Source organism: Trachypithecus francoisi, unplaced genomic scaffold (assembly GCF_009764315.1).
Source record: "Trachypithecus francoisi isolate TF-2019V2 unplaced genomic scaffold, Tfra_2.0 Lachesis_group0, whole genome shotgun sequence".
In the NCBI taxonomy this organism is placed as follows: domain Eukaryota; kingdom Metazoa; phylum Chordata; class Mammalia; order Primates; family Cercopithecidae; genus Trachypithecus; species Trachypithecus francoisi.
In genome coordinates, this window is record NW_022681453.1 from 55,315,530 (window position 1) to 55,338,571 (window position 23,042).

At 40.1% G+C, this 23,042-nt stretch overlaps 1 protein-coding gene across 11 annotated transcripts in view; it reads left to right on the top strand.

The window, feature by feature from the left end:
* ATG7 (autophagy related 7) overlaps nucleotides 1-23,042 on the top strand; it is a 273,593-nt gene that overhangs the window by 45,601 nt on the left and 204,950 nt on the right. For 9 of the 11 annotated variants that reach the window (XM_033210683.1, XM_033210689.1, XM_033210692.1 and 6 more), the window contains 4 exons: nucleotides 9,535-9,623; nucleotides 11,187-11,308; nucleotides 18,383-18,473; nucleotides 19,838-19,982. The exons of 1 other annotated variant lie outside the window; for it this stretch is intronic. In XM_033210683.1, coding sequence (XP_033066574.1) covers nucleotides 9,535-9,623; nucleotides 11,187-11,308; nucleotides 18,383-18,473; nucleotides 19,838-19,982 — 447 coding nt within the window. Of the gene's footprint in view, nucleotides 1-7,251; nucleotides 8,983-9,534; nucleotides 9,624-11,186; nucleotides 11,309-18,382; nucleotides 18,474-19,837; nucleotides 19,983-23,042 lie in introns of those variants that run through there. One more of the 11 variants, XM_033210694.1, reaches the window with a different exon arrangement.

Here is a 23,042-nt window from a genome sequence, read left to right on the forward strand (position 1 = left end):
ATTTTCTTAGAACGTTTTTCAGTTTTCATTTTCAAAGGAAAATTTTCTTTGGATTAACCCCAGTTTCCAGCTATTCCATAAAAATGGAGTTTTAAGGTCCGGAGTCACACAGCCCACTCTGCCTTTACCAAAGGAAGGCACAAGAGAAGTCCCTCCTGAGATTGGCAGGGTTGCCAGTTCAGCAGCCCCTGGGACATCCAAGAAAGTTATACCAGTTCACTAATGGTACGATCTTTAAATGAAAGCTCAAAAGCAAATGTGACTGCGATTGGTTTCATCTCACTTCTTGGGTGATGTATAGTTCTTACTGTGATTGCTTAGTGCTAGAGTTCTTTGTCACTTATAGTTTAAAAATACCTGTTATAACCCAATATATGTCTTTGTGCACACATACACACATATAACAAACGACTTTTGCAAAATAATGCTTTCCTTTATTCTGTTTTATCTTTTTGAAAAATTCTAGTCGTGACCCAGTAAATTATTTAAGAATCGCAAATAGCTCACCACCTGCAGTTTGAAAAATGCTTTGTGATCATTTTATGACCATTTTGGGAATACTGGCAAATAAATGAACTGTACTAGGTGAGGTTCCATTCATTAGTTTTATTTCCAGCTGTATCTCTCTGTTTTTAAAATGTCACAAAGGTTTTCAGCTATTATTTTACGTTTTCAGGTTTTTTTAATGTACAGACTTTTTGTATACTTCTTCTAATCCTGTATATTTTTTAAAACTAAGATTGTACAGTATTTTGTTTTATTGTAGCATTTTAGCATAATAGTGTTATATTCATCAACATCCTTTTGAATGGATGTATGATAGTATTTTTGCCAAGGTTTTGACTTTTAGATTTCTCATAATTTCTTCACTATTGGGACTGCTTTTTGCATCAAATTTTTCCTCTCTCTTTTTCCTCTCCTTATCCCCCGTATTTTTAATTATTTCCATAGAAAAGATGTCTAGATGTAGAATTACTGCGTTACAGAGTTTGAGGCTGGGCGTGGTGGCTCACGCCCGTGATCCCAGCACTCTGGGGGACCGAGGTAAGAGGGTTGCTTGAGACCAGGAGTTCAAGACCAGCATGGGCAACATAGCAGGACTCTGTCTCTACAAAAAAATTTAAAAATTAGCTAGGTGTGGTGGCACAGACTTGTAGTCCAAGATACTCTGAAGGCTGAGGCAGGAGGATTCCTTGAACCCAGGAATTTGAGTCTGCAGTGAACTGTAATCGTGCCACTGCACTCTATCCGGGCAACAGAATGAAACTGTCAAGAAAAAAACATTTTAAGGTTTATAATCAGCGGTGTGCTGATAAATGTTTAACAACCAGCTCTTGTGAGGCGGGAAGAGTCCTGATTTTATAGTGTTTTCTTACTTGTGTGGTATCAGTACTCCCACCATGGCCAATTTCAAGCTACCAGTGTGAAGTCCTGGAATGCGGAGTTGGGGAGAGACATTAACAGTTGGCTCCCAGAAGCCTGTCTGGGCCAACTCCAACACACCACTGCTTATGATAAATGTTTCCTCAAGACCCTGCCAGCTTCCCTCCTACCAGCTGTGTACCCTTACCAGGATCAGATGTTGTAGTATTATACACATGTGTTAGGTTGAAATTGGGCCTTAAGTTCTTCTCTCAATGAAATGTGGATTCCACAGTCACACTATATTGCTACAACAGATCATCATCTTTCAGGCCAGTTCTTATGATTACGTTAAAAATAGCTCATGACATTGTCCCATTGCCAATCTTTTGGGAAAGGTTGCTTGATTCTTCTACTTCATTCAGAACAGTTATTGAAGATTGAATATTTGGGAAATGTTGTGTAATTTCAACAACATTAGCCTTTAATTCTAGGGCTTTAAAATCTGTGGACAAGAGCAATAGCCAAGGAGCAACAATTTATATGCTATTAGTTGGGCTCTTTCTTCACTTAGTGATCTCTCCGCATCTTGGCAGCTGTCTGTGACTTTGAAGTGCATTAGGTATTTCAATTCTTCCCCCATACTTTAAAAATGTGTAATCTCCTTTGTGCATTTCCTGTTATATCAAGTGTTTGAGTTATAAAGACAGCCATTTGTTAGATTAGCATGTTTTATGGGATCACTGTGGAAAATGTTCTTACTGGAGACAAGCAAGTTGGCAATTTTGCCCTCTTTCTCACAGTGTGCTTTTTCGGCAAATTGCTTGGCAGACTGATCATGACTGAATCATTTCAATGAATTATATGCTCTCAGCCAAGTAGAAAGGAACATTTATTTCATAAAGTTTCTAAACAAAGTTTTTCTTCAGTTATGTTGTGCTTCTTTCTGCTGATTTGTATTACAAAAGGAAGTGATTTGCCCAAGTTCGCACAATTAATTTGTGGCAAAGCCAGTTCTAAAACCAGAACTCCTAGTCAGTGATTATTTATGAAAAACTTTTTTAAAAAAAATTCTGTTTAACCGTAGCATAAGCTGGCTTACCTAGCATTGTGCCAACTAATCATTCCTCCAATGATTAAAATAGATTCTGAGTTGATTCTTAAAGCACTTGAAGATTTTGGAGTCACTTTTGAATCATCAAAGAAAGATTAAATAATGATGTTCAGCATAGTGTTAAATGGATTTTGTCATTTTCCTATTCGATGCCTGCCTTCTGCACTTATGCCTCATATAGGTAGGAAAGTTACCTTAAAGTATTTTCAAGCTGACCTGCTTTTATGGGTAAGTGGTAGATTTTTCTCCTTAACAGATCATTCCTGCTCTCTATAGCCTGTGTTAGGTCAGGTTGCTCTAAGAAACTTATTTGTAGTCTTTTATGCTCAAAAAAAGATTTTTTTTCACTATTCTACCCCATTGCCTTTGCCTTAGGGTAAGAAATATGCTTATTCTTTGAAATTAGGCATCCACGTGTAGCATCTAACATAATATTCTAATTTATATAATTTAGATATCATTTAGTCCCAACTCTACATTTGCACGTGATAAAACCCAGACCCCAAGAATATTTGATAGACCAGAACTTATCCCTTTCTTTTCTTTGCTAATTAAGAAAAGATAACCTTGAAACTGAAGATAGCTAACTATGTACAGTCACATGCCACATGATGTTTCGGTCAACAATCACCACATATTCAGCAGTGGTTCCATAAGATTGTAATAATGTATTTTTACTATATCTTCTCTGTGTTTAGATTTGTTCAGATACACAAATACCATTGTGTTACAGTTACCTACAGTATTCAGTATGGTCACATGCTCTCCAGGTTTCTAGCCTAGGAACAACAAGCTATACCAGGTAGCCCAGGTGTGGTGTAGTAGGCTATACAATCTAGGTTTGTGTAAGAACACCCTGTGATGTTGGTATGATGGTGAAATTGCCTAATAATGCATTTCTCAGAATGCATCCCCATCATTAAGCAATGACTGTCGTGGTGATGGATTGGATTGAACAAAGAGGTCAATGAAGTTACTGCAAGAGAGTGTATTTATGTTGTTTTTGTAGTTACCATTTGTTGAGTGCTGGCCTCATTCTCAGTTTCTGTGCTAAGTACAGTTAAAAATTATCCTATAGGCCAGGCATGGTGACTCATGCATGTAATCACAGCACTTTGGGAGGCCGAGGTGGGCAGATCACCTGATGTCTGGAGTTCGTGACCAGCCTGACCAACATGATGAAATCCCATCTCTACTAAAAATACAAAATTAGCCAGGCATGGTGGCACATGCCTGTAATCCCAGCTACTCGGGAGGCTGAGACAGGAGAATTGCTTGAACCCAGGAGGCAGAGGTTACGGTGAGCTGAGATCGTGCCATTGCATTCCAGCCTGGGCAACAGGAGCAAAACTCCATCTCAAAAAAAAAAAAAAAAAAAAAAAATTATCCTATAGTTGAGAACATTAAGGCATAGAGAAGTAAAGTAAATTGCTCAAGGTTACACAAGAGCAAGTGATCCAGAATGTTTGATTAAGGGCCCAGGTTTATGAAGTCATTTGAAAATTGCAACTCATTGTCTCTGTAGGAATGGCATTTTCTATATTGATACTGCCTAGATTCTTCCTAAGTAACCCATTTAATAGCCTTTGTGTGTTTTTTTGTTGTTTTTCCTTTGCTGGTTTGAATAGCCTTTAGATACTCTGTCAGATTGAGCTTTGATATAGTCTGTGTTGTTTTGTGACCTATAGGATATTTTCTTCTTAAACATTCTCTAAAGTTCTATGATTTTGGAGCCCGAAGAAATCCTTTGAGATGAAAGGTTCAACCCCCTCATCTTGCAGGAGAGGAAGGAACTTCCCCCAGTGTCTTAGAATCAGTTAGCTGCAGAATTAAAACACATACCTGCTGACTGTTCAGCAAGTGCGTTTTTCACTACATCAGGCCATTTTCTAATTCTAAGCTGTTTTAGTGTTTTGGAAGTAGAAATGCTAGTTTCTCCCTTCTCCCCCTTTTTACACTGGATGGAGTTGTAAATGCTTTTCCTTTCTTCCTTTTTCTTTCTTTTTTTTTTTTTCTGGGACGGAGTCTCGCTGTGTCACCCAGGCTGGAGTGCAGTGGCGAGATCTTGGCTTACTGCAACCTCCACCTCCCGGGTTCTTGCCATTCTCCTGCCTCAGCCTCTCAAGTAGCTGGGACTACAGGTGCCCACCACCATGCCCAACTAATTTTTTTGTATTTTTAGTAGAGACAGGATTTTACCGTGTTAGCCAGGATGGTCTCAATCTCCTGACCTCGTGGTCTGCCTGCCTTGGCCTCCCAAAGTGCTGGGATTACAGGCGTGAGCCACTGCGCTTGGCCTAGAGTTGTAAATGCTTTTTATGAATAAAAGCAATGTGAAATTGATGCAATGATTGCTAAATAAATGTAATTTGTCTGGCAGACGCTATCTGTCATAATTGGCAGAGGGGAACAAAATAAAAAGATGTCCCTGATGGAAGAGTAGCAGGTGGGGTGGCCACATGAACCAGAAGAGCTCAAGGAAGACAATTTCTTAATTTGGTGGAAGCCCTAGACTGGAAATCTTGTTCTCAGAGTTCTCTCGCTTCTCATTGGAAGCCCTTTTTTTTTTTTTTTTTTTTCATCTTACTTTCGCATTCTCACCTAGGAGAATCCCAGGATTAAAATGCCATGAGACCCTGTATTGTTGAGAGAGGAAAGAAGGAAGGAAAAGGAACTTGCTGAGATGCTGCATCACAGTTTTGTATAGAAGCTTCAGGTCTGTGTCACTCAGGCATCACTTTTCCCCCTCTAGCTGCCTCCCAGGATCCCTGCTCAAGATCTTTGCAGAGGGGAAGTCCACGTATTCAAGCCTGGAGAAATTTACTAGTCTGTCATCTATTCAATAGATACTTGCTGACTATCAGGCACTGTGCTTAGGTAACTCGTGATGGAAAGATGAATACACTGCTCCTGCCTTCACAGAGAGTTCTAAACCAGCAAGACATCAAACATAAAATGCATCCTGTGTTTTCTTTATTCTAAAATGCTTGTTTCTCCATATTTTAATTTTTCTAAAGTCAGGAATTTCTTACAATTGTGTGTATTTATGCAGTGAACCCTCTTTTAAGGAAATACTAATTTTCTTCTTTTGACTCTAGACAGCTAGTGCTAAGATGATAGTGTACATAAGAATCACATGCAGTAGTCACGGGACATGCAGGTATTGGTGGTACCTAGAGAGGTCTGGGATCAGATTGAGTGTGTGTATGTGTGTGGGTAGGGTGTTGTGCAAGTTCATCAAGCTTCTAGGCAATTCTGATGCAGGTGGTCTGTGCCAGACCATACTTTGAGAAACTGCTGCAAACAATCAAGAAGTTTGTAACCTGCACATTAGAATCATCTGAGGATCTTTTCAAATAACCAGTACTCAAGCCAAACTCCAGATCAATTAAACCAGAACCTCTGGAGGTGGGACACAGGCAGCAGTATTTTTGGTAGCTCCCCAGGTGATACCCAAGCATCTTCAAGTGTGAGACCCATGGCTATTAGAAGGTTGAGGAAGAACAGTGCTTCTGAAACTCCCCTGGGTTTATTAATCACCTGGGTTCTTATTAAAATGCAAACTCTGATTCAGCAGGTCTGGAGTGGGGAGACCTGAGATTCTGCTTTTCTGAAGGCTCCCAGGGAAGGCTGATGCATGCATGCTGCTGGGGCATGGACCACATTTTGAGGAGCATGGGAAGATGTAGAGCCAGTTCAGAGTTTTCAAGATAATGACAGTTCAGAGATGTTTTCTTTTGTCTGTAAGAGCACCCTCTCTAATATGCCCTAAATTCGAGTCCATGGAGTGGACCACCTGCACCAGAATTATTTAGGAGCCTGGTACAGATAAAGATACAGATTGCTGGGCTCACCACTGGAGATTCTGAGTCTATCACCAATAATAATATTAGTAGCACTATGTATGTGCTGGACTTTTCATATTTAGTATCAGCTCATTTAATCCTCACTGCAGCTCTATGAAATAAGTAATATATTATTTCCTCCATGATTAAACTGTGGCTTGGAGAGTTGAGTACTTTTCCCTAGGCCTCATTTAGTAAGAGACTACTCAGTGTAGTAAGCTCTATTTTTACTAGATGCTGTAAACCTTAGATGCTGAAACCTTATCTCTGTGGAAAAGGAAATCTCAAATAAAGATATTTCCTGAAAGGATGACCAAAGCTATGAACATGTTTGTATTAAATATGAATCTGTCTATTTGCGTTTAAGAAATGAACATGCATTGAGACAAAAAATGCTTCAATTTTAGGAATAAGAAAATTGTATATAACAGAAAAGGTAGCAAATATTTTAAAGAGTGTCTTTGAAATAATATAGTAATTATCTGATAAGACCATAGTAAAATTCATTTTCGGAGATTGAGCAGATTAAGATTACTTAATTTTCCTTCAAAAAGAAATAGAAAAAAGTTTGGGACATCAATACAATGGAATGCCATTCAGCCATGACTCACAATGGTTGTAGAACATTTACTGGCATGGGAGACAGTTCACAATACAATAAGAGATATAAAACAATATTTAGGCCAGGCGCAGTGACTCATGCCTGTAATCCCAGCACTTTGGGAGGATAAAGCCAGTGGATCACTTGAGACCAGGAGTTCGAGACCAACCTGGCCAACATGGCGTAACCCCATCTCTATTGAAAAAATACAAAAAATTAGTGGGGCATGGTAGCACACGCCTGTCTGTAGTCCCAGGAACTAGAGAGGCTGAGGCACTAGAACTGCTTGAATCCCTTGAGGTGGAGGTTGCAGTGAACCGAGATCATGCCGCTGCACTCCAGCCTGGGTATAGAGTGAGACTCTGTCTCAAAACATCAACAACAAAGACAGTATTTACAGCATCATCCCATGTTTGTTTCAAAGTCCTAGTAATTAAAATATATTTATGCAAAGAATAAGTTTATGGGCAATTATATACCAAGATATTAATAGTTCTCTCAGGATAGTGGGGTTATAGATATTCTTCTGAATATTAGTTAAGCTCCTACTTTGTGGCTGATACTATACCAAGCATTGTGGGAAATAAAAGGGAGTATTTAGGGTGATTCCATCCTTATAGAACTACCTGGATCTAGATTTAACAAAAACGTGTCAGCCGTGTTTTCATTTAACCCATGCTATGCTTATGAAGGAAACTTATGGGTCAATTTATGGTTCTCTGCCAACAGTTTCTCTCCCTCACCCCTACTCACTCTACATCCTTCCTTTCTTTCTACTACCCATTTATCCATCCATCTACTTTGTTATCATTCAAAAACATTTACCGAGTGTCTGCTCTGTATTTATGAACTGATCATGGAGAGATGAAAAAGATACTCTCTGCTCTCCAGATGCTCTTTGTCTTCCTTTTCTTAAAATAAACTTTATTTTGGGATAATTTTAGATTTACAGAAGATAGTGGCAAAGACAGTACAGAGAATTACCATATACCTTCACCCGGTTTCAGTTTTCTCTAATGTTGTCACATTATATCACCACGTTTCATTAGTCAAAACTAAGAAGCCAGAATTTTTACATTACTATTAACTCAACTCTAGACATTTCCAATTTCACCAGTTTTTTCCTATAATACCCTCTTTCTGTTTAGGAGCCAGTCCAGGACACCACATTGCAATTCGTTGTCATGTCTCCTCCTTAGTTTCCTGTGATCTGTAATTGTTTCTCAGGCTTTCTTTGATTTTTTGATGACCTTGACATTTTTGAGGAGTACTGATTAGTTATTTTTATAGAATGTCCCTTGATTTGCGTTTGTCTGATGTTTTCTTGTGATTAGACTGGGGTTATGGGTTTTTGGAAAGAATACCACAGAGTGAAGTACTGTTATCACCTGATATCCACGTGACATCCTTGGTAATGTTAAATTGATTACTTGGTTAAGGTCATATTTGTCAGGTTTCTCCACTGTAAAGTTACTATTTTTTCTTTGGAAGTAAATCACTAATTCCAGCTACCTTTAAGGAGGGGAAGGGTTAAATTTTGCTTCTGAAGAGGGCAGTATTTGCATATATTGTTTGAAAATTTTCTTTAAGGAAGACTTGTCCCTTCACATTTATTCCATTCTTTATTTATATCAGTATGGACTCATAGATACTTATTTTATACTTTGGGTTATACTTCAACATCATATTATTTATATTGTTGCACAAATTGTGCCAGCCTTGGCCATTGGGAACTCTTTCAGTTGGTGCCTGTATCCCCTTGGCATGCCCCAATTCATTTGTTTTTTGAGTACCTCCTTTCCTGGTATTATAAGATGCTCCAAGCTTCTCTTATATTTTCCCTGCCCGAGTCCTAGAATTAACCATGTGTCCAAGGAGCCCTGATTTCTTCTCTTGGAGAATGGTATTTAGAAGTCAGTATCTGGGTGCTGGATGCTCATTGTCTTTGAAAGGAAGGAGACAGAAAAATGAAAAATGTTATATACAAAGTTCAAAGAGCTATGGAAGCAGCAAGGACAGATCGACTACTTCTGCCAGGAGAAGACTTCACTGAAGAAATGGTATTTTAAATTGAGTAGAGTTTTCCAGATGAAGATCAGGATTGGAGTGGGATGGTAAAGGGGAGGGAGGAAATATATGTTAGCAAAATCAAGGGTAACTGGCTGGCTGTTTAACTTGATCTGATTGTAGACTTACATTAGTAGTGGCCCTTCTTTGATTTTCTCATTGCATAAAAATGAGTCAGTTTCACAGATTATATTTCTTTGTTTACAAGAGGATTTTCTCTGCAAGTCCTCTTGACTGTCCTCCTTCATTCTCCATCTTCCTTCCAGTCTTTTTTCCTTCTAAATGTATTTAACTCCTACTTTCTGCCAGGCCCAGTGCAAGGCACAGGGGTGCAGACAAGAATTTGATAACCCCTGCCATCAAGAAGTTCTATAGTCCAGTGTGAGATCCTGTGGCTTTCTTCTCCTCCCCTTAGCCCTTTACCAGATGTCTAATTTTTAAGGCTTTGCAGAAAGCATAAAAAAAGCAGAGGAAGTTTGAACAACTTCTGTATTGTGAAGCTGAGATGATACTTGACTCACTCAGAAAGTCTTTTTTGTTCACAGATAACAATTGGTGTATATGATCCCTGTAACTTAGCCCAGTACCCTGGATGGCCTTTGAGGAATTTTTTGGTCCTAGCAGCCCACAGATGGTATTTACAAGAGTGTGTGTTTGTCTGTCTGTCTGCCTTTGTCAGTATGTGTTTTACAATGTGTCTGTTTCTATTTGTATCTCTGTTTTCCTAAATGCTTTTTTTTTTTTTTTCATTTTGAGCATGGAAACCAGGTAATCAATAAATCAGTCATAACCCAATTTCCATACTAGTGAACTTTAAGCAGGTCTGTTAGGGACCTGCATACTCTGATCACTCTATGCTAAAGATGTTTTAGCGTATGGTAGAGTTGGTAGCCAGAGGTCCTGACACAAATTCTGTAGCCCTCCCTTCTAGCTGTCTGGGTTTCTTTCAGATAGGATTTTCCTACTGCTGTCATTCTCCATTTTTCTTAACCCTAAAACAGTTAAAACAGAGGATATCTTAAAAGCCAATATATATTTGAAAAGATACCCAACATCATGTCATTAAGGAAATAAAAATTAAAACCATAATGAGATGCTACTACATATCCACCAAAAGTATTTAACAAAAACGTCCATACCAAGTGTTGTCGAAGATGTGGAGCAAATATGGCTGGAAAAATGTTGGGCAGTATCTACCAAAATTAAAAATATCTATAGCTCAGCAATGTTACTCTCAAGTATATTACTCACTGAAATACATACATAGATAGAAGCAAAACACATATACAAGAATGTTTACAGAAGCATTATTCTCAATAACTAAAAACTGGGAATAGTCCACATGTTCTTCAATAATGAAATGAATAATAAATTTTAGTATATCCCTTATGATGAAATGCCATATTACAATGAATCTGAGTGAACTATTAATACAGAAATCAACATGGATAAATTTTAAAAACATAGTATTAAGTGAAATAAGTTGGACCTAAAATAATACATACTCCATGATTCCATTTATGTAAAGTTAAAATAGGCAAAACCAATATATGGACTTAGAGTAGTTGTTACTTTTGAAGACAGTGATTAATGACTGAGAGAAGGCATGAGACAGCCTTCTTTATACTTGGGATTTGTGTAATGTGTCTGCTTTACTTAAATAAAAATGTTTATTTAATAAATAAAGATAGATAAATTATAGATTGTGCTCTGAGGGAGACAATCCACAATTATCCAGGTGATAAGTCTACACAGTGCAAATGGGCTTCCTAACTACTGACTGAGGTGCTACTGCTTAATATGGGAAGTTCAGATGGGGAGAGCGGAGGGAACCAAAAGAACCCATGTCTTAAGAGTTTTTTTCAAAAAGTCTTGTGAGTTTTTTTCAAAAGTCTTTTTCCCTTGCATTTAAAAGATTTATTTGTCAGAATTATTTATGTGCAATATGACTGTAATATAAAATTCACCTAGAAAGAAATCACAGCCAATTCACTGTTCAGCCTCTAAACACTTGGACAGAGGAGCCATATATGAATATGTTCAAAAGAGTTAAGGCCATCTCCTCTGGGTATCAGAGAGGCATAATTACAATGCATTGAATTCTCTCCAACTGGTTTGCTGAAGCTCTTATGTGAGCTTTTTCTTTTCCTTCCTTTAAAAAAAAAATAAATAAATAAAAATCCGGGCATGACAACAGGAGTAGCAGTTTCCAGTCTGTTGAAGTTCTTTGCTTCCGTGACCGTACCATGCAGGGGGCGCGAGACGTTGCCCACAGCATCATCTTCGAAGTGAAGCTTCCAGAAATGGCATTTAGCCCAGGTAATTTGCCGGTCTTTGAAAATGCATATAATTATCATTTATCAGAAACGGAACCAGGTTTACTTTCTTTTCATCCCTTCACAATGGCAGAAGAAAGGAAGAGAAAAGTACAACTTGTACCTCTTTGCCAATGCAGACATCTACTTCGAACAGAGGGCACGCTCTGCTATTCAGACTGGAACAAAGGCAAAGATTGTGACCAGGGAATTTTCTCTAGGCAGTTTTTTCAGTCTTCAGGATTTGTTCCCCTCTGCTCCCCCTGTTTTCAATTTTACTTTTGTTTAACATGAAATCTTTATTCCTGTCCATTCTTAAAGGAAGGATGAAGTGTTAATGCACTTAAATATTTGTTTGTTCTATACTTTAAAGTTGTATGTGATCCTGTTCTCTATATAGTAAACCAGTCAGCAAAAATGCCATTTCTCCTTCCACATTTAATATCTTCATTTGATCCTTATGTGACTACTATCAGCTTTTATCCCCATTTTCTAAATTCAGAAACTTAGACTGAGAGACATTTTATCTATAGAGAGATATATGTGTGTGTGTATATATATACACATATATATTTTTTTACATATGTCACAGAGATGGAATACATACTCAAGTTTGAGTAAAATAAGGATATAATGCCCAGCTCTGGAAATATTTCTTATCAGGAATCCATGTCCTGTGTCAAAGTCAGAGCACATTGTCTGGCACACAGTAGGTGCTTAATAAATGTTATGTAAATTTCCTAGCTCGCAGAAAGCCCAGCACTTTTATACTTCTTGCCAGAATAATTCCTCATCTCTTCGTGATTTGTATGCTTTTGAGAGCACTTTCACAACATATATTATTATCTTTGAGGCAGAGTCTAACTTTGTCACCCAGGGGGGAGTGCAGTGGCATGATCTCGACTCACTGCAACCTCCACGTCCCAGGTTCAAGTGATTCTCCCGCCTTGACCTCCCAAGAAGCTGGGATTACAGGAGCCTGCCACCACGCCCAGCTAATTTCTGTATTTTTAGTAGAGACAGGTTTCACCATGTTGGTCAGACCGGTCTTGAACTCCTAACCTCAAGTGATCCACCCACCTTGGCCTCCCAAAGTGCTGGGATTACAGGTGTGAGTCACCGAGCCTGGTCTTACATATATTATTTAACTTCTTGTTCCTCACACCATCCTGATGGTTCCAAGGCACATTTCTTTCCTTATGCCATAGATATGCCTTAAAATGTGTGTGTGTGATGGGGGAGGTGGTGTCAAAATCTCTTTCAAGGCTGGGCGTGGTGGGTTATGCCTGTAATCCTAGCACTTTGGAAGGCTGAGGCAGGTGGATCATCTGAGGTTAGGAGTTCGAGATTGGCCTGACCAACAAGGCGAAATCACGTCTCTACTAAAAATACAAAAATGAGCCAGATGTGGTGGTGGGCGTCTGTAATCCCAGCTACTCAGGAGGCTGAGGCAGGAGAATCACTTGAACCTGGGAGGTGGAGGTGTAGTGAGCCTATTGCGCTGCTGTTCTGTAGCCTGGGTGACAGAGCAAGACTCTGTCTCAAAAAAAAAAAAAATCTCTTCTGAGATATCTTTTCTAGAGTGCTGAAGTCAAAAGAATTCAGGACTGGCCCACATGACATTTTTTCAGCAATTCTGTGCTCTAACATGGATGTCTTTACAGACTTCTCTGAAAGATTGACAGAGTACTTCCGTTTGATCAAAGGACGATGCTGCTTTTCAGTTTAGAGCCTTTGCCTTTCTGCTCTTTAGATATTTGCATTGGATGTAGCACCCTCTTCTGGCAAATTATAAAATAGCTCATGTGTAATGTTAATTTACATGCTGTACCTTTGTTTTATTAAACCACACTTAAAGATAGTGGCAGGGGTATCCAATCTTTTGGCTTCCCTTGGCCACACTGGAAGAAGAATTGTCTTGGACCACAAATAAAATACAGTAACACTAACAATAGCTGATGAGCAAAAAAAAAAAAAAAAAAAGGCAAAAAAATCTCATAATGTTTTAAGAAAGCTTATGAATTTGTGTTGGGCCACATTCAAAGCCTTCCTGGGCCGTGGGTTGGATAAGCCTGGTCTTGGAGAACGAGGTGAGAGTTAACTAAAAAGTAATGTGGGTCTGGTCTGTGTGTCTGACAAGCTGCCAGGCACTTTCCATGAGGCAATCACTTAATTCTGCCAACCACTCTGCGGAGAGGCAGTTTTCTTTCCACTTTTATGACAAAGTCACTGAGTTATTCTTACATCCTACTCTATGATACGGCTCATGCTTGATGATGCTGACATTTTTTTTTTCTTTTTTTGAGATGGAGTCTCGCCCTGTCACTTGAGGCTTGAGTGCAGATTCGCTTGTTGGCCAGGCTCGAACCTCTGACCTCATGATCTGCCAGCCTCAGCCTCCTGAAGTGCTGGGATTACAGGAGTGAGCCACTATGCCCTGTCCCCTTTTTTTTTTTTTTTTTTTGAGACAGAGTCTCGCTCTATCGCCTAGACTGGAGTGCAGTGGCAGGATCTCAGCTCACTGCAACCTCTGCCTCCTGGGTTCAAGCAATTCTCCTGCCTTAGCCTCCTGAGTAGCTGGGACCACAGGCGCATGCTGCCACACCTGGCTTTTTTTGTGTGTTTAGTTGAGACGGGGTTTCACCGTGTACCCAGGCTGGTCTTGAACTCCTGAGCTCAGGCAATCTGCCTGCCTCAGCCTCCCAGGGTGCTAGGGTTACAAGCGTGAGCCACCGTGCCCAGCTGATGCTGACATTTAAACCTAGGAACCACACCTTACATTTCCATCTGAAAAAGGTTTTCTGTTGTCCAATAATGCCTTTAACATATCTTCTTTATGCCTGATTTTTAATGTAGATTATTTAGCTTAGGAAAGGCAAATGAATTTCCTGTTTTTCATGTAAATTAATATGTTCCCTCTTAACTGTAAATAAATATGGTAAATACAGCTTTATAAATAATTTTTGTATATCATAATGTAAACTGAAAATATAAGTATGGTTGTACTTTTCAGTACTTTTAAGACATCCCATAGTTGCCGTGGTAATGGTATAAGGATTATTATTTTAAATTATTTTATTTTATTTTATTTCTTGAGATAGGGTCTCGACCTGTCACCCAGGCTGGAGTGCAGTGGCAAAATCATAGCTCACTGTAGCCTTGATCCCCCAGGCTTAAACCATCCCCCCAGCTTAGCCTTCTGAGTAGCTGGAACTACAGGCATGTGCTCCACACCTGACTAATTTTTGTATTTTTTGCAGAGACAGGGTTTCACTAGGTTGCCCAGGCTGGTCTTGAACTCCTGGGCTCAAGCAATCCTCTAACCTCAGCCACCCAAAGTGCTGGGACTACAGGTGTGAGCTACCTTGCGCAGTCGTGGAGTATTATTTTAAATATCCTATGTCTTCTTTTGCTTCCTCATGGTGTGTTACAGCTCTGGCACCTGGTGGAGGAAGATGGCAGACACTACTGAGGGTAGGGATTCCATCATCTTAACTCTGGTTTTTCCTGTGCTCCTCCTGCTTGTCACTATGGGAGACAGCACCCAATTTTTCCCTAAAAAATATTTTCTTGGCCAGTCGCGGTTGCTCACGCCTGTAATCCCAGCATTTTGGGAGGCCAAGGCAGGCGGATCATGAGGTCAAGAGATCGAGACCATCCTGGCCAATGTGGTGAAACCCCCGTCTCTACTAAAAATATAAAAATTAGCTAGGCCTGGTGGCGCACACCTGTAGTCCCAGTTACTCAGGAGGCTGAGGCAGGAGAATTGCTTGAACTCGGGAGGCGGAGGTTTTAGTGAGCCAAGATAAGTGCCACTTTACTCCAGCCTGGCAAGAGAGCAAGACTCCGTATTTTTATATTTTTTTATATGTATTATATATTTATCATTTAATTTGGTGTATGTCTTATAGGTACAGATTATATGGAGGCAGGTATGGTAAATCAAATACTATTGCCATATGTGGTATTTTTTTCATTATTAAGTTTAAGGAGCATCTGAGTTTCTTAGAAATGGCTATAGCCTTTATTATTATTATTATTTTTTTGAGAGATGAGGTCTTCTTATGTTGCCCAGGCTGGCCTTGAACTCCTGAGCCAAATCCTTCCTCCTGCAATCTTTCCTCCTGCCTTAGCTACCCAAGTAGCTGGGACTACAGACATGAGCCCAGCATCTATAACCTTTTGAGTATAGAGAGCTTTTAATTGAAAGTATGTTTTATTTTTGTCTAATAATTTCTTACCTGTAACAAGAGAAAACCTAGGCTGGAGTTATGGATTACAGTACTAGACTATGATTCTGTAGTTCTTGTCAAGTTCCTGTGCTATGTATCAGGGACACATTAAAAAAGAAACAAAAAAAAACTTATATTTTCCGTTCAGGGTATATGTGATTTGTTATATAGGTAAACTTGTTTCACAGGGGTTTGTTGTACCGATTATTTGATCACCCAGGTACTAATAATACCTAGTACCTAGTATTTTTTCTGATCCTCTCCCTCCTCCCACCCTTCACCCTCAAGTAGGCCCCAGTGTCTGTTGTTCCCCTTTGTGTCCATGAGTTCTCATCATTTAGCTCCTACTTATAACTAAGAACATGCAGTATTTGGTTTTCTGTTCCTACACTAGTTTGCTAAGGATAATGGCCTCAACCTCCATCCATGTTCCTGCAAAAGACATGATCTCATTCTTTTTTATGGCCGCATAGTATTTCATGGTGTATGTGTACCACATTTTCTTTATCCAGTCTGTCACTGATGGGCATTTAAACTGATTCCATGTCTTTGCTGTTGAGAGACACATTTTTAATTCAATCTAAGAATAGTAATAAAATCAAACAAAATATCAATTAGTAGCAGGTAGAAACTGTTTCTTTTCCCCACAGAAAAACAATTCTGAAGTCTTAACCTCTTCAGGAAACTCAAATCTGACTGGGTATGGTGGCCCATGCCTGTAATCCCAGCTGCTCCAGAGGCTGAAGCTGGAGGATCACTTGAGCCCAGGAGTTAAAGACCAGCTTCAGCAACAAAGCAAGACCCTGTCTCAAACAAGAAAACTCTATTATTTCAGTTTTAATTTTTCATGGCATTAAAAAATACCGCATTAGGGTGCCCAATTTAAAATGGGGAAGGATGTTTGCTTTCTGGCTTCTTGCTGTGAATGATACCCCCAGCCAAACTGGGGCCCAAGTAGCTTTCAAGGATAATTGGCCCTATGGTTTCTCATTGGTCATCCTATCCCAGAAACAAAAGATCATGTAAAGGGAATCTCAATACCTTCTAGGTCCCATAATTATATTGGGCAATACTATTTTTTTTTTTAAATGTCAAAAGCTAAAAAGTTTCCCAAGGAAAGGAAAATTGCGATCTTGAGAGAAATTCAGAAGTAGGAGAATGGACAAAGAAAACCAGTGTACAGGCCGGGTGTGGTGACTCACGCCTGTAATCCCAGCACTTTGGGAGGCTGAGGTGGGTGAATCACGAGGTCAGGAGATCGAGATCATCCTGGCTAACACGGTGAAGCACCATCTCTACTAAAAATACAAAAAATTAGCCAGGTGTGGCGGTGGGCACCTGTAGTCCCAGCTACTCAGGAGGCTGAGGCAGGAGAATGGCGGAAACCTGGGAGGCGGAGCTTGCAGTGAGCCAAAATCATGCCACTGCACTCCAGCCTGGGCGACAGAGCAAGACTCTGTCTCAAAAAAAAAAAAAAAAAGAAAGAAAAAACCAGCATACAATTAGAAACAAAATTAAAATTCCCCCTCCCAGTCCCATACATCTTAATTTCAAGTCAAGGAGTTTCTGTTCCTGCAGAGTCTGTTGCTTAAGGCAGACTGGAGGTGATGCTGGAAGTGTAGGCTGTGGCGGGGTGAATTTCTTGCTTAAGAGTTCAGGCTTTATTGTGAGCAGTGGGAATTCAATGAGAAAGGGGGAGCAGCATAGGTCCTGAGATGTAGGGAGCCCAAGAGGGTGGGTGGATCCACTAGCAAGATTTACAAGGCTGTGGTTCCACCAAGGCAAAAAGAGCTTTCATTAACATGAGAAGGATGCAGGCGTGTCCTACAAAGCAATTGAGATGTTTAAGAGAATTTTGCAACAGTAGAATAGAGCAATGTTTCCTTTGAGATTGTAATTGGTATACAGGGAAATGAAGGGAGATACGGAGAGCCACGTAAGTTTGGGAAACACAAAGCCAAATCAAATCTCGTGGGTTCTATACTGCAGGTTTCTCAGAGCTTTTATCTCCCTCATGTGCCATGTGAATGGCCAGGTTTGAGTGGTATTGGGGGGCTGGAGATAGAAGATAGATATAAGTATAGAAACATTTCCCAAGTCTGTTTAGCTACAGGATCCTTATCCTCTGAGATTATTGAATAGGACACACTTTGGGAACTGCTAGAATTGGAATTAATTGGAGTTACAGAGGCTACCATAGCAGGGATTAAAAGGACAGCGGGGAAGGGAGAAGTCAGGGAAGGGAAAGTTCTGAATGGATAAAGATGAAGTTAAAGGAAAGGGCAGCTTAATCAAAGGACAGTCACCTTGGACTATGACCTGCTCACAGGTGCAGTGACAGAAAGGCTGAGCAGGGGGATATGGTAAGGATGAGCAATAGAAGGTACATACTGAATTTAAAGATTCAGATCCCAATAGGAACTTCAGTGAAGGTGTGCTGCAGTTACATTGGCTTGGCTTGCTTAGATAGAAGCCTCAGTGGGGTTATACTTACCCCAGATAAGACTGTCTTTTTTTTTCTTTTTCTTTTTTCAGCAATTTCCAGTAACAGTGAAAGTTGAGGCACCTTGGGCCAGAGTTGAGGACTATTTCAGAAGCTCCTGTACAGGAAGATTGCTTGGGTTTGATGGTCCCTAAACAAGACTCCCAGTAGCTGAGAAAGATGGGGAGGCAACTGTAGCAAGTCCATGGAAATTCAGGCCCCCAAGTCTCTTAGAAAGAAGCAAACCAAAAGCTTGTCAGTGCGTGGGCCATTGTGAATGTCGATCCTTTTTATGCAAGGTCGCTGCTTGATCTGTTTTTATTCTTCCCTCCTTCATTAAGCTTTGTGTTTCATTTGCCTTAAGATTGTCCTAAAGCAGTTGGATGGGAAAAGAACCAGAAAGGAGGCATGGGACCAAGGATGGTGAACCTCAGTGAATGTATGGACCCTAAAAGGTAGATTTGGGAAGCTGTTTTCTCCAGTCAGGCTTTTTGTAACCAAGACACCAACTTCTGTCAGGCCAACACAACATTGTGTAATTCAGCCCAGGGGGTGCCAGTCACGCTGCCATGTGTTAACCTGCTCTTTAATTGAAGTTTGGTTGTGAGAATTAATATTAACAATGCATATCCTGAAGGGCAGACTGTTCATCTGTTCTAGACATTTTAAATTTTGTTCTTATTTCAAGCTCATGCTCTCAGACCACCAGTGTACCTGTACTGTCTTTCAGTCCTTTATGCATTGTCCTCTGGCTTGGTCCTATTGGCCCACTTCTCCCTGTGCCCCAGACGGAGTCTTGCTCTGCACAGGCTGGAATACAAAGGCGCGATCTCTGCTCACTGCAAGCTCCGCCTCCTGGGTTCAAGCGATTCTTCTGCCTCAGCCTCCTGAGTAGCTGGGATTACAGGTGCACGCCACCATGCCCAGCTAATTTTTTGTATTTTATAGGGACAGGGTTTCACTGTGTTGCCCAGGCTGGTCTCGAACTCCTGACCTTGTGATCCACCTGCCTCGGCCTCCCCAAGTGCTGGGATTACAGGCATGAGCCACCACGCCCAGCCCTTATTGGCCCACTTTGAAGGATATTAGAAGAATTATTTCATGGAAACCACTGTTGTATTTAAGGTCGAATCTGAGTGCACTCTTTTTGTTTGTTTGTTTGTTTGAGACAGTTTCGCTCCTGTTGCCCAGGCTGGAGTGCGATGGCATGATCTCGGCTCACTGCAACCTCCGCCTCCCGGGTTCAAGCGAATCTCCTGCCTCAGCCTCCTGAGTAGCTGGGATTACAGGCGCCTGCCACCACACCCAGCTAATTTTTGTGTTTTTGGTAGAGACAGGGTTTCACCATGTTGGCTAGGCTGGTCTCGAACTTTTGACCTCAGGTGATCCACCCGCTTCGGCCTCCCAAAGTGCTGAGATTACAGGGATGAGCCACTGCCTGGCCTGAGTGCATTCTTTATTAAGGAGATATGAGAGAAATTTCTGTTTTCAGTACTAGGAAAAACTTTCTTCTTAATCAAATGGTGTGTTTTTATTCGTGGACACCATGATTCCTATAACTGGTCATGCTCTTCCCTTTTCACCTTAGCTGCTGGAACTCGGTATCAAATTTGTGGCCCCCTCATTGCAGAGGACTCCAATAGCATGCTGCTGGGTGGGAACCTTTCTCCTCCCTGCTTACCCTCCAGCTTCATTTTCTTTTTCATTTGATCCGAATTTGGTTATTATTTCTTATTTTCTCACACAGCCACTTGAAATCTTTCAGAACAAGATTATTGCACAAATGAGAGACTGAATAAGTAAATCTCTCCTTTTCTAGGTTAGCTGAGTCATCTGTGGATCTAAATCTTAAACTGATGTGTTGGAGATTGGTTCCTACTTTAGACTTGGACAAGGTTGTGTCTGCCAAATGTCTGCTGCTTGGAGCCGGCACCTTGGGTTGCAATGTAGCTAGGACGTTGATGGTAAGTAGGAGGTGGGGGGTGCAAATGGCACCTTTGAAATCGTAGCTTCTCTTCTTGTTTTACTCTTCATGATTGCCTTCCATCTCCCAGCTCTCCATCCCCTCCATCTCTCCCTCCCTTCCTTTTTCCTTTTCTTATCTTTTTTTTTTTTTTTTTTTTTTTTTTTTTGAGACGGAGTCTCACTCTGTCGCAGGGGCTGGAGTGCAGTGGCCAGATCTCAGCTCACTGCAAGCTCCGCCTCCCGGGTTCACGCCATTCTCCTGCCTCAGCCTCCCGAGTAGCTGGGACTACAGGCACCCACCACCTCGCCCGGCTAGTTTTTTGTATTTTTTAGTAGAGACGGGGTTTCACAGTGTTAGCCAGGATGGTCTCGATCTCCTGACCTCGTGATCCGCCCGTCTTGGCCTCCCAAAGTGCTGGGATTACAGGCTTGAGCCACTGCGCCCGGCCCTTTTCTTATCTTTTTAAGTATAAAAGAAATACAAGTTTTTATCATCAGATAGAAACAGAAAGTCCTCCACACCCATCGCAAGTCCCATTTCCTGTTAAGCTGACTTTGTAGATTAGTATGCAGCCTCTTTCCCAGATGTTATTGTAGACATATCTAAATATAGAGAAATGTTTATCTTTGCTGATATTTATTTATATTTATAAAAATTAGATCATAGCATACTATCTATAACAGGTTTTTATTTTTAACTAGATAGAAAAATGACTGTGGCTACCTTTCTGTGTTTCCATAGTATGTATATGTGGTATTTTGTTGTATGACTATGTTCTTTATTTAATCAATTTCAGGTTACTTTCTATTTTTTTCTATTAAATAGTGTTCTCTGTTAGAGAACATTCTTATACTTGTATGTTTATTCATCCATAGGATTTTTTTTTTTTTTAGGAAGAAAGCCCTAGTCATAGAATTGCTATGTTAGAGAGAGTTTAGAATTTGAATGTAAATATTTTATTTATGTTTGTCATTAATTTTTTTTTTTTTTTGAGACAAAGTCGCACTCTGTCACCCAGGCCAGAGTGCAGTGGCATGATCTCAGCTCACTGCAACCTCCGCCTCCTGAGTTCAGCGATTCTCCTGCCTCAACTTCCTGAGTAGCTGGGACTACAGGTGTACACCACTACACCTGGTTAATTTTTGTATTTTTAGTAGAGACAGGGTTTCGCCATGTTGTCCAGGTTGGTCTTGAACTCTTGCCCTCAAGTGTTCTGCCTGCCTTGGCCTCCCAAAGTGTTGGGTTTACAAGTGTGAGCCACCACGCCTGGTCAAAAATTTTTTCAAACGAAATTGCCTTCCAAAAATGTTACACATATGAGACACAGAACTTTTTTCCACACTCTTGCCAAAATTGGATATGTCAGCTTTTGAAATCTCAGTCAGTTAAGTAACATTTATTGTTTGAATTTGCATTTCTTTAATTAGCAAGGGTGAGTTTAATTTTATTTCTTTTGTGAGTTTTATTTTTTTGATTCGTGTTCTTTGGGTTGTGTCTTTTATTGATTTAGAGTTCTTTTTATTGGGGCAATTAACCTTTCTTCTGTATTATGATGCAAATGTTTTTCTCAGTTTATCTAAGGTATCTTTAGCCATGTAAAAGTTTTTTTCAGCTTTATGTTATTATATGTATCAGTCTTTTCCTTTGTGGCTTATGGAACTCTTGTTTTTATGTTAGAGCTTTATGAATATGGAAATTTTTTGGTTATATGATGGGGGTAAAGATCTAGCTACTTTTGCACAAAATGGATTGTTAGTTGTTTTAATGGCATTTATTCGGTAATCTAAATCATGTTTCTGTCTTTATCAAATGCTAAACCCCCTTACATACCTGAGTCTCTATGGATTCTCTATTTTTTTTTTTTTTTTTGAGACGGAGTCTCGCTCTGTCTCCCAGGCTGGAGTGCAGTGGCGTGATATCGGCTCAGCGCAAGCTCCGCCTCCCGGGTTCCCGCCATCCTCCTGCCTCAGCCTCCAGAGTAGCTGGGATTACAGGCGCCTGCCACCTCGCCCGGCTAGTTTTTTGTATTTTTAGTAGAGACAGGGTTTCACCGTGTTAGCCAGGATGGTCTCGATCTCCTGACCTCGTGATCCGCCCGCCTCGGCCTCCCAAAGTGCTGGGATTACAGGCGTGAGCCACCGCGCCTGGCTTGGATTCTCTATTTTGATTCATTGATCTATTTTTTTATTCCTATATTCATACTCACTGTTTTAGTTGAAATTACAATGTATTTATAGATAAATTAGAAGGAATTGATGTATTTTTATGACATTAATCCTTAGTTCTGGGAGCATGGTGTATCTCTTAATTAGATCATCTTTGTCTTTCAGTAGTATTTTCTTTATATAGGCCGTGCATGTATCTAATTTAGTTTAAATATTGTATTTCTACATATTTAATGATGTTTTTTCCTTTAGAGATATTTTCTCCCATTAAACTTTCCAGTTGACTATTACTGGGATGTAGGAAAAATAGTGAATTTTGCATATTTATCTTTGGCCATCTTTCTAAGCTCTCTTAGTTCTAAGAGTTTTTTATTCTTTTGTAGCTTAATAGTATTCCTCACCAACACTTATGTCTTTCTTTTCCTTGTCTTATAAGACTGGGTAGAACTCCACAGTAATGTAGATGAATGGCAGTGAGAGTTGTTATCTTTGTTTTGTTGCTGACTTTAATGAGAGCAACATTAAAGTCATTAAAACATTGAAACTCTTGTTTTTACCTTTAATTTTGATATTGGTTTCTGGTAAGTGTTCTTTATAATTTAAAGAAGCTGATTTCTGCTTCCGCATGTTTATATCAGAAATGTTGAGCTTTATTAACTACGTTTATCAAGACAAAGTATTCTAATGTTGAGCATTCCTAGAATAAACTCTATTTGTACACGGTATCTTATTCTTCTCATATACCCTTGATTTCAATTAGTAATGTTTTGTTTTTAAATGTTACATCTCGGCCAGGCACGGTGGCTCACACGTGCAATCCCAGCAGTTTGGGAGGCCAAGGTGGGTGGATCGTTTGAGTCAGGAGTTTGAGACCAGCCTGGACAACATGGCGA